Source organism: Xyrauchen texanus, chromosome 1 (assembly GCF_025860055.1).
Source record: "Xyrauchen texanus isolate HMW12.3.18 chromosome 1, RBS_HiC_50CHRs, whole genome shotgun sequence".
NCBI lineage: Eukaryota > Metazoa > Chordata > Actinopteri > Cypriniformes > Catostomidae > Xyrauchen > Xyrauchen texanus.
In genome coordinates this window covers 30,439,753-30,452,884 of record NC_068276.1, presented here as the reverse complement: position 1 = coordinate 30,452,884, position 13,132 = coordinate 30,439,753, and the positions used below count along the sequence as shown (strand labels likewise).

General features: G+C 39.3%; 1 protein-coding gene across 1 annotated transcript in view; it reads right to left on the bottom strand.

Annotated features, from left to right (window-relative positions):
• Positions 1–6,268: 6,268 nt before the first annotated feature.
• LOC127663349 (D-glucuronyl C5-epimerase B) overlaps positions 6,269–13,132 on the bottom strand; it is a 107,434-nt gene continuing 100,570 nt past the window's right edge. Inside the window, exons 4-5 of the mRNA XM_052154934.1 lie at positions 12,460–12,699; positions 6,269–10,213 (exon numbers count right to left, since the gene is read on the bottom strand). Of these exons, the coding sequence (XP_052010894.1) occupies positions 9,189–10,213; positions 12,460–12,699 (1,265 nt within the window). The 3' untranslated portion in view covers positions 6,269–9,188. The remainder of the gene's footprint in view (positions 10,214–12,459; positions 12,700–13,132) is intronic.

The following is a 13,132-nucleotide window of genomic DNA, read 5'->3' as shown; positions in this document are numbered from 1 at the left end:
ACTTCCTCTCTATCTGATGTGAGACCGACTTGGTTAGCCCGCCCTTTTCCTTGCATCAACCTCTACCATAAACACACGCCTACACACACACACACACACCTGACACACCTGACACACCAGCTACTGTAGTTAACAAAGCATGCACACTTGTTCAACAGCACATTGTTTTACATAAGAGAGAGTTCCACAGTAAACTAGTCATACTTTTCACTTTTTATTTTTTTCAGGTTTCTCAGGAACATCTTATCTCAAGTTTAATTCTGGTCTATTTATGCAAGCATCACTAACAGAAATGAAAAGAGCCAGGTTTGTATCATAATTTCTCAGACCTGGTCATTTAATATTTTCACAGTCCACCTTTGTGGATACCTGAGCTTCTTGCATTTTGTGAGACTTGCTTGGCCAGGGGGTGTTCAGGCCAGTTATAGTCAGTGCAGGTAAAGTTGAGCAATGAATGAATAGAGGGTGTGAAAGAAGGTAATTGAGAAGCAGTGTACACACACATAATCTTAATCCATTACATATTAAATCAGAACTGAGTCACCATTCTCCTACTTCTTGGAATTATACTTTACAATGCAAAAATGTGTTCAAACTCAACTTTACAGCTCAAATAATACAGAAGTTTTAATAGGAAAATGAAAGCAAGTGTTTTTGTAAAATTTAAAAAAAAAGTTTAATTTCTGCCTTTTAGCCCTCTAAAAATTGGCCCCATTCACTTCCATTGTAAGTGCCTCATTGTAACCTCAATGTTTGCTTTTTTAAAGACAAATTGAAAATGTATATTTGTGGTAATCAAAATTATGCCACAAATGCTGTCGATTGAGCTTAACTTGTATTAAACCCGTAACATTCCTTTGATTATTATACATAACACACATGTTAAATAGCATAAAATATAAACCATCATATTATGATAAAAGACCGAATTTTTAAAACTTAAAAATAAATTAATATTACATTTAGAATGGGAATGTGAAAAGTGCATAGCAGACATTACACAACATGTTTCAATATTACATCACATTGCTGTTATTCAGTTGTGTGGGTGAAGCGGAAAACTGATATAACGTTAAAGAAACGTAATGACAAATAACACCACACGATGGCAGCATTTTCTAATTTAAAATAATCTATTGTTTTTCAGCATGTTGTCTTTTAAGGTCCTAAACTGTGCCAGAAGGCAGGAGTCAATTTTTGCCTTTTATTTTAAATTCTCCTCCTCTCTGAACTTCTACTTGAAATCTCCTTTCCCTTAACATACTTTAAAGAAAAGCCAAGTGGCGGATATCATAAGTCAGACACAAGTTATAATCAATGATTACATTTGGAAATGTATTCTTAACAGTGATTACTTATAAAATCAGAATACTGCCTAAATCCACATAAAAGGATCAATGTAGGTGTAGAATGGGCTTAGAAAAAAAGAGAAATGCTTTATTAAATGTTAGAAATACTTTGCTCTGACTCCATTATCCATCACTAAAAACACCCCTTCTCCTTTACTAGTGGATGTGAGCCATGTTTGAGCAGTATTAGCCTTGAGTGTTTACTGATATGAGGTGATTGAGCAATGCTATTCTGTCTTTTCCCTCAGTTGTAACCTGCTCAAGCACAGCTGTTCTTTTCGCAGCTCTCATTTTGCGTTAGAATTTAGAGTAGGAAACTCATTTTATGAAGAAGAAAAAAACCCTGACTGTTGTTTAGGGCTGGGCAGAGCAGGTGATGTTATAGCTGCAGTTTCTTGGGTGCACACTTTCCATTCGGAGCTTCTAAAACTGCTAACCAGCTGAAATAGGTTGATTTTTGAGGATTCAAAAAAATTATTCTAAATCTGTAAAATATTGCAATTTTATTAGGGAAACGAAGTGTTTTTTGCACAGGTCAAATGTGTAGGCTACTGTGCATAAACAGGAAATGGCACGTGACAACAAATGGTGGTCAGCATTCTGTTTGGTGAAAATTATGGATCTTTGTATATTAAACCATTCACAACCATGATGTGTATGCGACTCATGTTTCTTCTGCTCACGAGCGTATAAAAGTGTTTATACTAATCGTTGCAAAAAATAATGGTAAACTAAATGCTTTGCACCAACCAACCAAGAGCCACTTAATGTGCAGTGGTAACTTGGAGAAGCTTAGCCTGCATACTCAAGCCCAACCTGGGGTTTAGTTTGCTGGTTTGTCAGCCATTCATGCCAATAAAATTGATTGGTTGAAATAAATTCTGTGTCTGAAAGGGTAAATATTGTAAGATTGAGCAGACTGAAACTAAATCAGGAGTTTCTCTTATATGAAATGGGTTGCATACATGAATAATGGTGTAAAAAGCTATAAGGCACACATATCCACCACAACGTTCATAAAAGCACAGGCACACCACAGCAAAATTTCATAAGGTGCAGAGTCAAAAAGTACTATAAAAAAACAGAGAAAAACTTGCACACTTACTGCTGCAAAAAAACTAAATGTGCCTTTAATAAATATATGGTTATGGTTTGGAGCAGAAAGTGTGAGTTTTTATTTTTTACAAATAACCACCATAACACATTAACACATTAACATATTTACAGTGCATCTGGAAAGTATTCACAGCACTTCACTTTTTCCACAGTTTGTTATATTACAGCCTTATTCCAAAATAGATTCAATTCATTATTTTCCTCAAAATTCTACAAAAAATACCCCATAATGACAATGTGAAAGAAGTTTGTTTGAAATCTTTGTAAATTTATAAAAAATAAAAAACAAAAATCACATGTTCTTAAGTATTCACAGCCTTTGCCATGACACTCAAAATTGAGCTCAGGTGCATCCTGTTTCCACTGATCATCCTTGAGATGTTTCTACAACTTGACTGGAGTCCACCTGTGGTAAATTCAGTTGATTGGACATGATTTGGAAAGGCACACACCTGTCTATACAAGGTCCCACAGTTAACAGTGCATGTCAGAGCACAAACCAAGCCATGAGGTCCAAGGAATTGTCTATAGACCTCCGAGACAGGATTGTATAGAGGCACAGATCTGGGGAAGGGTACAGAAAAATATCTGCGGCATTGAAGGTCCCAATGAGCACAGTGGCCTCCATCATCTGTAAATGTAAGAAGTTTGGAACCACCAGGACTCTTCCTAGAGCTGGCCGCTTGGCCAAACTGAGCGATCGGGGGAGAAGGGCCTTAGGGAGGTGACCAAGAAACCGATGGTCACTCTGACAGAGCTCCAGCATTTCCCTGTGGAGAGAGGAGAAACTTCCAGAAGAACAACCAATCAGGTCTGTATGGTAGAGTGGCCAGACGGAAGTCACTCCTCAGTAAAAGGCACATGACAGCCCACCCGGAGTTTGCCAAAAGGCACCTGAAGGACTCTCAGACCATGAAAAACAAAATTCTCTGGTCTGATGAAACACATATTGAACTCTTTGGCACCGCTCATCACCTGGCCAATACCATCCCTACAGTGAAGCATGGTGGTGGCAGCATCATGCTGTGGGGATGTTTTTCAGCGGCAGGAACTGGGAGACTAGTCAGGATCGAGGGAAAGATGAATGCAGCAATGTACAGAGACATCCTTGAGGAAAACGTTCTCCAGAGCGCTCTGTACGTCAGACTGGGGTGAAGGTTCATCTTTCAACAGGACAACAACCCTAAGCACACAGCCAAGATAACAAAGCAGTGGCTACGGGACAACTCTGTGAATGTCATTGAGTGGCCCAGCCAGAGCCCAGACTTGAACCCGATTGAACATCTCTGGAGAGATCTGAAAATGGCTGTGCACGGACGCTCCCCATCAAACCTGATGGAGCTTGAGAGGTCCTGCAAAGAAGAATGGGAGAAACTGCCCAAAAATAGGTGTGCTAAGCTTGTAGCATCATACACAAAAAGACTTGAGGCTGTAATTGGTGCCAAAGGTGCTTCAACAAAGTATTGGGCAAAGACTGTGAATACTTATGCACATGTGATTTTTTTGATACATTTGCAAAGATTTCAAACAAACTTCTTTCACATTGTCATTATGGGGTATTGTTTGTAGAATTTTGAGGAAAATGTTTAATTTAATAAATTTTGGAAAAGGCTGTAACATAATTTTATTTGGAAAAAGTGAAGCGCTGTGAATAGTTTCTGGATGCACTGTATGTCCATTGTTTTATGATGGCAGCACCTCTCATTATCTCCCTCTCTCCATTCAGCTCAAACAGACTGCCTTCATCTGCTTCATTAAGTGTGTGTGTGTGCTTGTATATGTGTGTATCATCTGGAGGGCAGACATGAGTGAATGTGGGAGTAAGCAAGGCTGTGTGTGGCCTTGCTTAATGCATAATTAAGCAGCAGCAGTGTTGTGGAGGCCAGATGCAGACAGACAGAATTTAACAGTGTTGCAGAGGGCACGGCCTATCCAACCCTCCAGACTGGCACAATATGCCAATGTCAACTCCTGCTTCCACCTCTGTCTCTCTCCTTGTTGCCAGAGCAGCACTGGTAACATCTTGCCCCGTCAGAGCAATACCAGTGGTAAAATACGTCATAACATCTCTGGGCTTGCCGGATGAGAAGCTGAATTCTGCATAGGTCCTGCATATTTTAGGTATTAGGCCATAAATAGGAAATGAAACCAGTGCGTATGAATCTCTAACAAGACACAAATGCCGCAGCACTCACCGTGTCCTGTTGCAATGACAAAATCGACAACTGAAATGGCTGCTGCATTCATCAGGGATGCAAACAGGAGTTGAATGTAATGAAACAGAAATTTGACAGCTTTGTGACAGTATCTGACCTATTTTGTTTGTGTTATGCAGGTATACATGTCAAAGTATATCCCTGATCAAGTTAACTGTAATAAATTCAGTTAGCACATAATATACATTTCAAAGATGAAACGCAGCTGGTTAAAGCGGCGTTCACACACACAGTGCTGGAGGTCTCTGTGCCATTGGTTGCTAGTAAAATTTCCTACTCGATCACTGTAATCAATTGTATCAGGCAGTGGATCACTGTATTCATTTACAAGCACACAAATACGCTAATAATGGCTACACAATCGGTTTATTCAAAAAACACAAGAAAACCACATTTACATGAGATTAGAAATCATTGAGATATTCTCTGCTTTGGACATCAAAACATAAACATCCACGCACTCTATGGCAAGCGCTTTTAACGCTTATTCCTTAAAGCTGACTCACTTTTATTTTGTTACTATTATTTCAATAGTGATTAAGATATTTTCCAATTTTGGTAGTACTTATTTTTTAGATACTAGTACTACTCTTTTGCTACTAGTCACTGTTCCAGTAGTGTCAAGTAAATATCCCATTCTACATTTTTCCATTGAATTCTATTGGAAAGCTTTAAAGAAGCCTGAAAGAATAAATGTTAAAGCACTTTCCATATGTGCCCATTGAAGAAGCCAGTGAGAACGCTGATAAAGGTGTTTACATGCAGACTGAAATCAGGCTAGCATGCAAAAATGTATGTGTGCTTATCTATTTGTTTAAACCGTTTCTGACCTTTCCCTGATAAAGGAAAAATGTTGAAGATTTAAGATGATCTAACACATTTTCCGCTTAAGCATGTGCATAAAAGTAAGACCATGCACCATTGGTAGTTCTCGGGTTGCTCATTTGCATAAAGTTGAGCTCAGCTGTTGCCTGTCGCCAGAAATCACCATCTCATTAAATATGAATGACTTCCAGTTGCTCTGTGGCTGCAATTCACTGCATGTGTGAATGGCCCAAAAGTCTAGGTAAAAACAAGTGATAATCTAATCAGACAGTCATTAGAATGAGCCGCATGGGGTGCCTTCACCCACCGTCTACCAGCACAGTGTGCTCAGCTAATGACGTCTGCGATAAGATACACTGTAAGGAGAGTATATGACAGAACAAGAACAATGTGAAATGCCAGAACAGACCCCAGGCTGTGGCTAATAATTAAACTTATAGTGTCTGTGTGTGACTAAGATAGACATTTTTTTGTAGGAATAACAGTGAACGGGGACATCCAAGTTTATAAAATGCTTCTGGAGGGTAATGCAGTTGTCAGGCAGCCTTAGGCAACGCATAGCACTCTTTAACTGGTCATCTTTGCTTAGCTACTGAGGGAGTTTGAGTGACTGTGTGGGAACAGAAACGGAGAACAGTGGGACCTATATTAAATTAATTTAAAAAATTTGTTTAATGGCATTTATTTAAATTATGGTTAATTACAGACCACACTCGCTCTATTCTCCAAATAAAAAAAGCACAGTGGACTAATTTATGTATAAAAAGAAATGCATTTATTTATAGAATTTTAAAAAGCAATTTATAGCACAAAGACTTTAATAAACATTTGTCCTGCATACAAATGGTCGCATGTGCACATTGTGCTTCCACTATAAAGTCTGTACAACCTCTGGGTGTGTAGCTGTTGCGATCAAGTTCAACCATTTATTGCATACACATTAAACAACTCACATGTCAAAAACCCATTCATGAAAAAGAACAAACAAAAAAAAGGGGAAGGGGTGATCAACCACAACTCTACAGTTTTACAATTCTAAACTGCAGCAGCTTTCAGAGGAATGCTTTGTACATTGTCCAGAGGAGAAATATTAATGAAACCACAACAAAAGATGACAATAAATTAACTAAAGAAACTATTTTTGTGCTTTAATGTTGCTTACTTCAAGGAGTTCACTCAAATGGAAACAACAAGGTTTGTCAAAACCCAACTCAGAGGAGGCTGCTTTGAAACAAGGCTTCCAAGAACAGATCTGCTGTTCCGAGTCTCACTTTTCCCATTTAAAATATCTAGCACTGAGCACGTGCTCTATATATAGTTGCACACATCCCCATTGATAGTGGCAATCAATAGTATTCCCTGTTCCCTTCTCTACACATGTTATATTATAGAAATCTTAGTCTCAAAAAATAACAGTATCAAAAGGCATTTCCTCAGAGGAGGAAGGCATATATACTACCCAAAAACATTCTGTCAATCACCTTTTCAAAAAAGAAATACCAATACAAATACTCCATTGTCTTCCATATACAACAATACAGAAACAAAACAGGGGGGAAAAATGACTTTAAAGACTTTGGTATAAACAAAATGTAGGCTTTCTACAGTGATGCATGTTAATGCCATTTTCCCTTGTAACATACTTTTGTCAACCTATTAAGTGACAAGTATGAAATGTGCATAGTGTTATTTGTGAGGTCAGTGAAAACTAGCAGCAACCTAGCTTTCATGGGAAAACAAAAGATTTTTAAACTGAAAATGGGTTAACACGGAGATAATCCCCAGGGCTGAAGCACTGAGAATAGCCCACAGCCTCAAAATGCTATCTCTACCAAACAAACATAAACCAACCAATCGCTTTGAAGTCAAACATTTATAAATATCACATTTTTTCAACTCCGACTGCTTGCCATTTATTAATATCTAAAGCCAAAAGCCCAAAGCCCACACTGTAATGTGAACATCTGCTTAAGAGGGTTCTGAACAGCAGGTTGTCAGATAATGAGTATCTCTGCATTTAGTCGCTGTGGTTAGGTGAGATTTGAACAGACAGGACTCAGCCAGGTGGAGGTTTTACTGCCGAGGTGAAGTAGCGATACCTCTGAGAAACATCAGGAAGTGAAATGGCCAAAACACTTCTAAACTCAAATTATGTCAGTCTCTAGGCACTCCAAACACTTGGGTACACTAGTCAGGGATGGGATTTTCAATGTGGGAAGACATTTTTTGAATAACATGATAAATGTAGGGACCATTTTAGCTTTTAATACATGAAAAACACATTTCCTTTTTTGAGACTCTTTTGTTTGGCTGAGACACAAGACATTCGACCGAGTGTGAGAGTAAATAATCTCACTCTTTTGCTTGACATAATCTACTCACTTATGTTGGTTGACATTCACCAGTTGTCCTAAAATAATATGTTTAAATGAATATAGCTTGTTTAATAAAACATGTTGGTAAAGAGAGGAAATAGCTACAGTATGCTTGGAATCAGAAAATTCCCTTAAAAATGGTTAATTGTCATCAAATCACGAGATGCAGAAATTAAATAATGAATTGGTGTTAGGATTTAAATCCTAATTCAAATCACAAATGGTTCTAAAAAAGGCATCCTCACCAAACACATGCCACACAAGTAAAGTGCATGAATAATTTATATGTAGTACAATTCAACTGAGGTTTGACATCTTGATTACAGGAGCGAACACTATGGCCTACAAAACCATTTTGGGTTCCTTAAAATACTCAAAGAAACCGAACTGTGCTGATCTCACCTTTATTAGTCTAGTACAGTGGTGTCAGGGTGTACTTCTTAAGAACAACATTTATGTTTCCTGAAATTTGCTGTAAGCATTAAGCAAGAGACCTATAACCTCACTAAAGCTTTAAGTGCATTATGGGCAGGCCTGGACCACATTAATAACAGCCCAATCTGATTGTGGTGAGGGTTTGACTTGGCAAAGGACCATGATATGCAGACTGAAGGCTGTACAATTAATCATAGTGTGTGGCCTTATAAGGTGTCGTGTTTCCTTCCAATGTCAAATTGACTAAGTAAACCTTAACTGCTCTTTGACATATAATTATGCTACACTTGTGGACGTTTTCAGCATTTTTTTTCTATAGCTTGTATGTATTAGTATTATGCTTTTGGGCTATGAACTTAAATAACTTGAATCTACAGCAGCTTAAGTTTTTTTCTCACTGTCTACAATCTTTTCAACTGCTTATTTTTAACCATTTTTCCCATCTGGTGACTAATTATTTTCTGAGCTTTACTTTGGAAGAAGGTTCTGAAAGCTGCTTTGCGATCCATCTTTTTGACTGTAGTGTGCCCAAATGTGGAAAATCTCAGCAGACGCCTCTCTCACTCAAACCTGTAGATCTGGAGCTCTGATAATTAAATAACCAAAGCGCATCCTCCTCCTCATCCAGACACATGCTGCAAGCAGCTGCGTTTGTTCCTAATTAAAACCTCAGCACAAACAAAAGCACTGCAATTACGGTCTCAAGCAGAAAATCAGAGGGCTACTAGAGAGTTCAGTAATTTTTTTTCTCCTAGCTAGAAACTGCAGCAGATTGCTGCTAGCAGCTTTACACTTGACCTCCTCTGGTCCTCACGGCGGCAGTCATGAAGAGGATTTGAGAGCTTGAAGAGATTTTAGTGGCCTCCTGTGCTCTAGTTGTGCTTGGCCTTCCCTCCTTTCAGGTAACTTTTCCAGCGCTTGATGAAGTCCTTGAAGATGGGAGAGTTGTCAATAGAGTCCAGCAGCTGGAGCTGGTTGATGTGCGTTGTATGGTAGTCCCAGCGAGCCAGGTTGGGCGCTGTGCCCAGTATAAAGTGCCGCAGATCATATATGGTTCCCGACCCTGTATCGTACAGGGGCAACATCACTTTAAGGGACTCCATCCCCTTGCTGTACAGCTGACCTGCGTCCCGACCAAGTTTCTCACCCGCTGTTTGTGCCAGGTCATACAGGCCTATGAGGGAATAGATGAACCCATTCAGTACGAAGGAGCTAGGGATTGTGGGATATTCCTCATACCAGTCATATTTATTCATGAACATAGCTTTGACTCCGTGCTGCTCTGAGGGCAGTTTGAAAGGTCCAGTGGCATGAAGGGCAGACTTCAGGTACGTATCATCTTTTGTCATCAGATAGGCGCGCACTAAAGTAGACATGGCCTGCCCTTGTGCCATGGCAGAATACCAACCAGGCTCCAGTGCACGAAAACCTTCACCAACTTTACGAGTCACCATGATTGGCCAACCACCACGCTCGTCCTGGTTGCGCACCAACCAATCACTGGCAGCAAAAAATGCTGTCATATGTGAAGTGGTGGCAATTGTGATGTTGTCTATTGCTCCATGGCCGTGTAGCACTACCTTTACAACACGCCGAGGCATGGTCTTGGTGGCTTTCACCGCTTTGGTGTTGGAGAGGCCAATGCCTTTGCGGAGGTCAGTGAGAAGGTCACGGGTGACCATAGACCATGCAGTCCGAGGGCCAATGCCATAGGTGATGTCACGATCCTTGAACGAAATAAGCCGAGTAGTGGTGATATAGTGGATAATGAATGGAGGCCCTTTCTCTGTTGTCTCCAAGACAACAGAGATGCTACCATTCGATGTAAACTTCAGGTCAAACGAGATGATGAAATCTTTCATGTTGCCAAGTGGAAGAGAGATACCCTCTGAGTTTTCTAGAAAACACAAGAGATGAGAGAACAGAAAAATAAATTGTTAAAACAGGTTGTCTGGCTTCCTCCTGTGCTGCAGAGATATACAAACACACAGATGCACACACTAATGAATAGTGCTTGTGAACACTGAAGGTTGGGTGTGGTATTGGAAGGTTTCATGTGACACTTTCTCCTGGGGTTAATTAAACAGACAGTTAGAGGAGGAGAGACAGCCAGGCTCCAACTGTGATATAACAACTGAAAAATAATCCATCTCACATTAGACAGAGTGCTGAAACTTGTGCTTTTGCAGAGCACTTTAGAGTGAGCAGATCAGAGTTTTTCAACTCTCAAAGTAATTCTTCATCTTTTTTTATGCAACACTTCATCCTAAAGTCATCTCTCATTGTTAGCATCAAATCCCTCTACTTTCCTCTTTCTGTTGCATTCTGAAAAGATTATGCAGGGAAAAGTAAAACTTCTCATACCCTCTACCGAAAGGAGATGATGGGAAAAGAAAAAGCATGAAAGAGAGAAAGGGAATAGCAGGTTGAGTAAGTGAGCAAGAGAAATAGGGTAATATTAAGAGCATTAAATAAAAAGAGGAAAATTGGTCAGAGGAGGGATGAAAAAGGAAAGCAAATAAAAGGAAAAATGAAAGCGAGACAGCAGAGGGCATTTTGGCTCAAGCAGCCTCCTATCACTATTTAATGCACTCGTAAATCCATTACTTAAGGCAATGCAGAGACTAAGTAGATTTGTACTGTCCTGCTCTGATTACCCACATCATCAATACCAGTGATGTGGAGGGCCAAGAGAGGAGGAAGGGAGCGCCACGCTGGAGCCTTGGGCCCAGCGTGTCCTTGCTGGCCCCACTCTAATCAATGCTTTGGGTGATGACACCAATTACTGCCTGTCAGCACAACCGCCCAGCTATTTCTAATGGCTATTGAATAACTCTATGCTAAAAAGTAGCAGGGTGTGTCCAAAACCTTAAAAATAGTGCCTTAAAATGCTGAGGGAATAGGGCATCAAAGCGAAGGCATGTCTGAATCTAATGCTCACGTGACATCCTGTCTACTTAAATGGATACAACTGGTCGTTTTCAGAAGGCAGCATACCTATAGATGTATCCAAGGCTCACCATTAAGCTATTCAAGGTACTTGTCTTTCAGACAAGTAAAACTGATGTTACTTGTCTGAAAGCTTAAATCACTTGTCCAAAACCAAGTGTTCTTCAATACAGATTCAATATATTCAAATTATTAGCAAAGTGGGAATATTAAATCAACTTTAGGCTCAAAACATACACTACGTAAGTATGCAAATGCAGATGCTTCTAATGCAGCTATGCATGCTTGATTTTGTGCATGGTTGTTCTGAAATTTGTCAGAGCAATTCATAAAATAAGCCTCATTCTCAGCATTGCCACAAGGGGTGCTGTAGCAGACATTATTGTGAACTGTACCCCACCAACCTGTGTGTGCGGTTCGCCATCTGAATAATTCTTTTTTTTAAAAAGGTATCCGACCGAGCAGTTGAAAGTCAATTAATAAATAGTTGTAAAATGTTTTCTTTTTCTACTTAAAATTCTACAGTATTTCTTCCCAGAAATAAGCACTGTTGGCAGATATTTAAACATTCACTTCTCTTTAAACCTCACTTTAACTTGTTACAGATCATTAGATATGATATAATGGTCAGTCTGAAGCCAGTTAAGTTCTAAGATACCTTCAACCCAAAAAGCTTTTTAAGACACTGACTCACTGGGCAGTATAGAAGCAGCCATCAGTTTCAAACAAACCCTCATTGTAATGCTAACTAGAAAATACATGAGGCTGGTTAAAAGGAGCAGGAGCAGAGTATGTTTTGAAGTTTTTTTGGTGTTTATGTGCATGCTCAGTGGGGCAGGACTATAAGAGGCAGTGCAAAGATGCTGAAAATAGTTATAAAATAATAAAGAAGAGATGGAGTGAGAAAGTTTAAAAGAAAAGCAGGATGCTATTCTTTGAACAGATAATTTACGGTTTATGAGAATATGAGGCAAGAAATGTGTGGAAAAACAGGTGAAAAAGTGATTGTGATGAGACAATGAGGGTGGGGGAGAGAGGATCGAAAAAAAAAAACAACAACTTTAGAGCACATGAAAAACATATAAAAGTGTGAACAACAGAATACTAGATAAAGTATTAAAAAAAAAAGTGGAAAAAGAACAAGATTAATGGTGTAAAGATGAAAAAGTAGTAGCTCAATGTCTGCCGTGGTACCTGGAGCGCTGAACTGTCGCACTGATGTGGCTCTGGTCTTGTCATAGACTCGGGTGAGAGCACAGCCCTTAGGGACAGTCCACACGCTAGAGCTGCTGTCTCTGTCCTCCGCTGTGTCATACACCTCCACATGGGGTGGCCGCTCTGTCAGGTTCTTACTGTAATGACTCAGGCCATACTGAGCTATCTGAATAGCATAGAAATACCCTTGAGGACCCCACTGGGTGGACAACGGTACTCCTGTTGAGAGATGAGGAAACGGAACAAGAGGGGATATGCTGTTAGGAAAGACAGATTGGTTAACTTTTGATTGAGTGCAACATGGAAGAGCAATGAAATGAAATTTACGATACAATCTCGAGCTAGGCAGCATGACAATACTTTATATACAGTACTGTGCAACGGTAGAATTGTCAACCAGATTCTGCTACATCATAATATATACCGGATTAGATATACCAATACTAATTTATGTTTTTCATAATCTTCAAATCCTCTTTATTTTAGGTTTATTACTTTATAGTCACATGGCAACAAAATGTCTACCTACATGTTGGTTACACCACAAAACTTTGATGGACAAAGTTTTTCACATAAAATAATTTCACTGCTTATTTAAAAAAATATAATAAAAGATTATTCTGCACTGCTCATGCCAACATTTCTTTTTTCA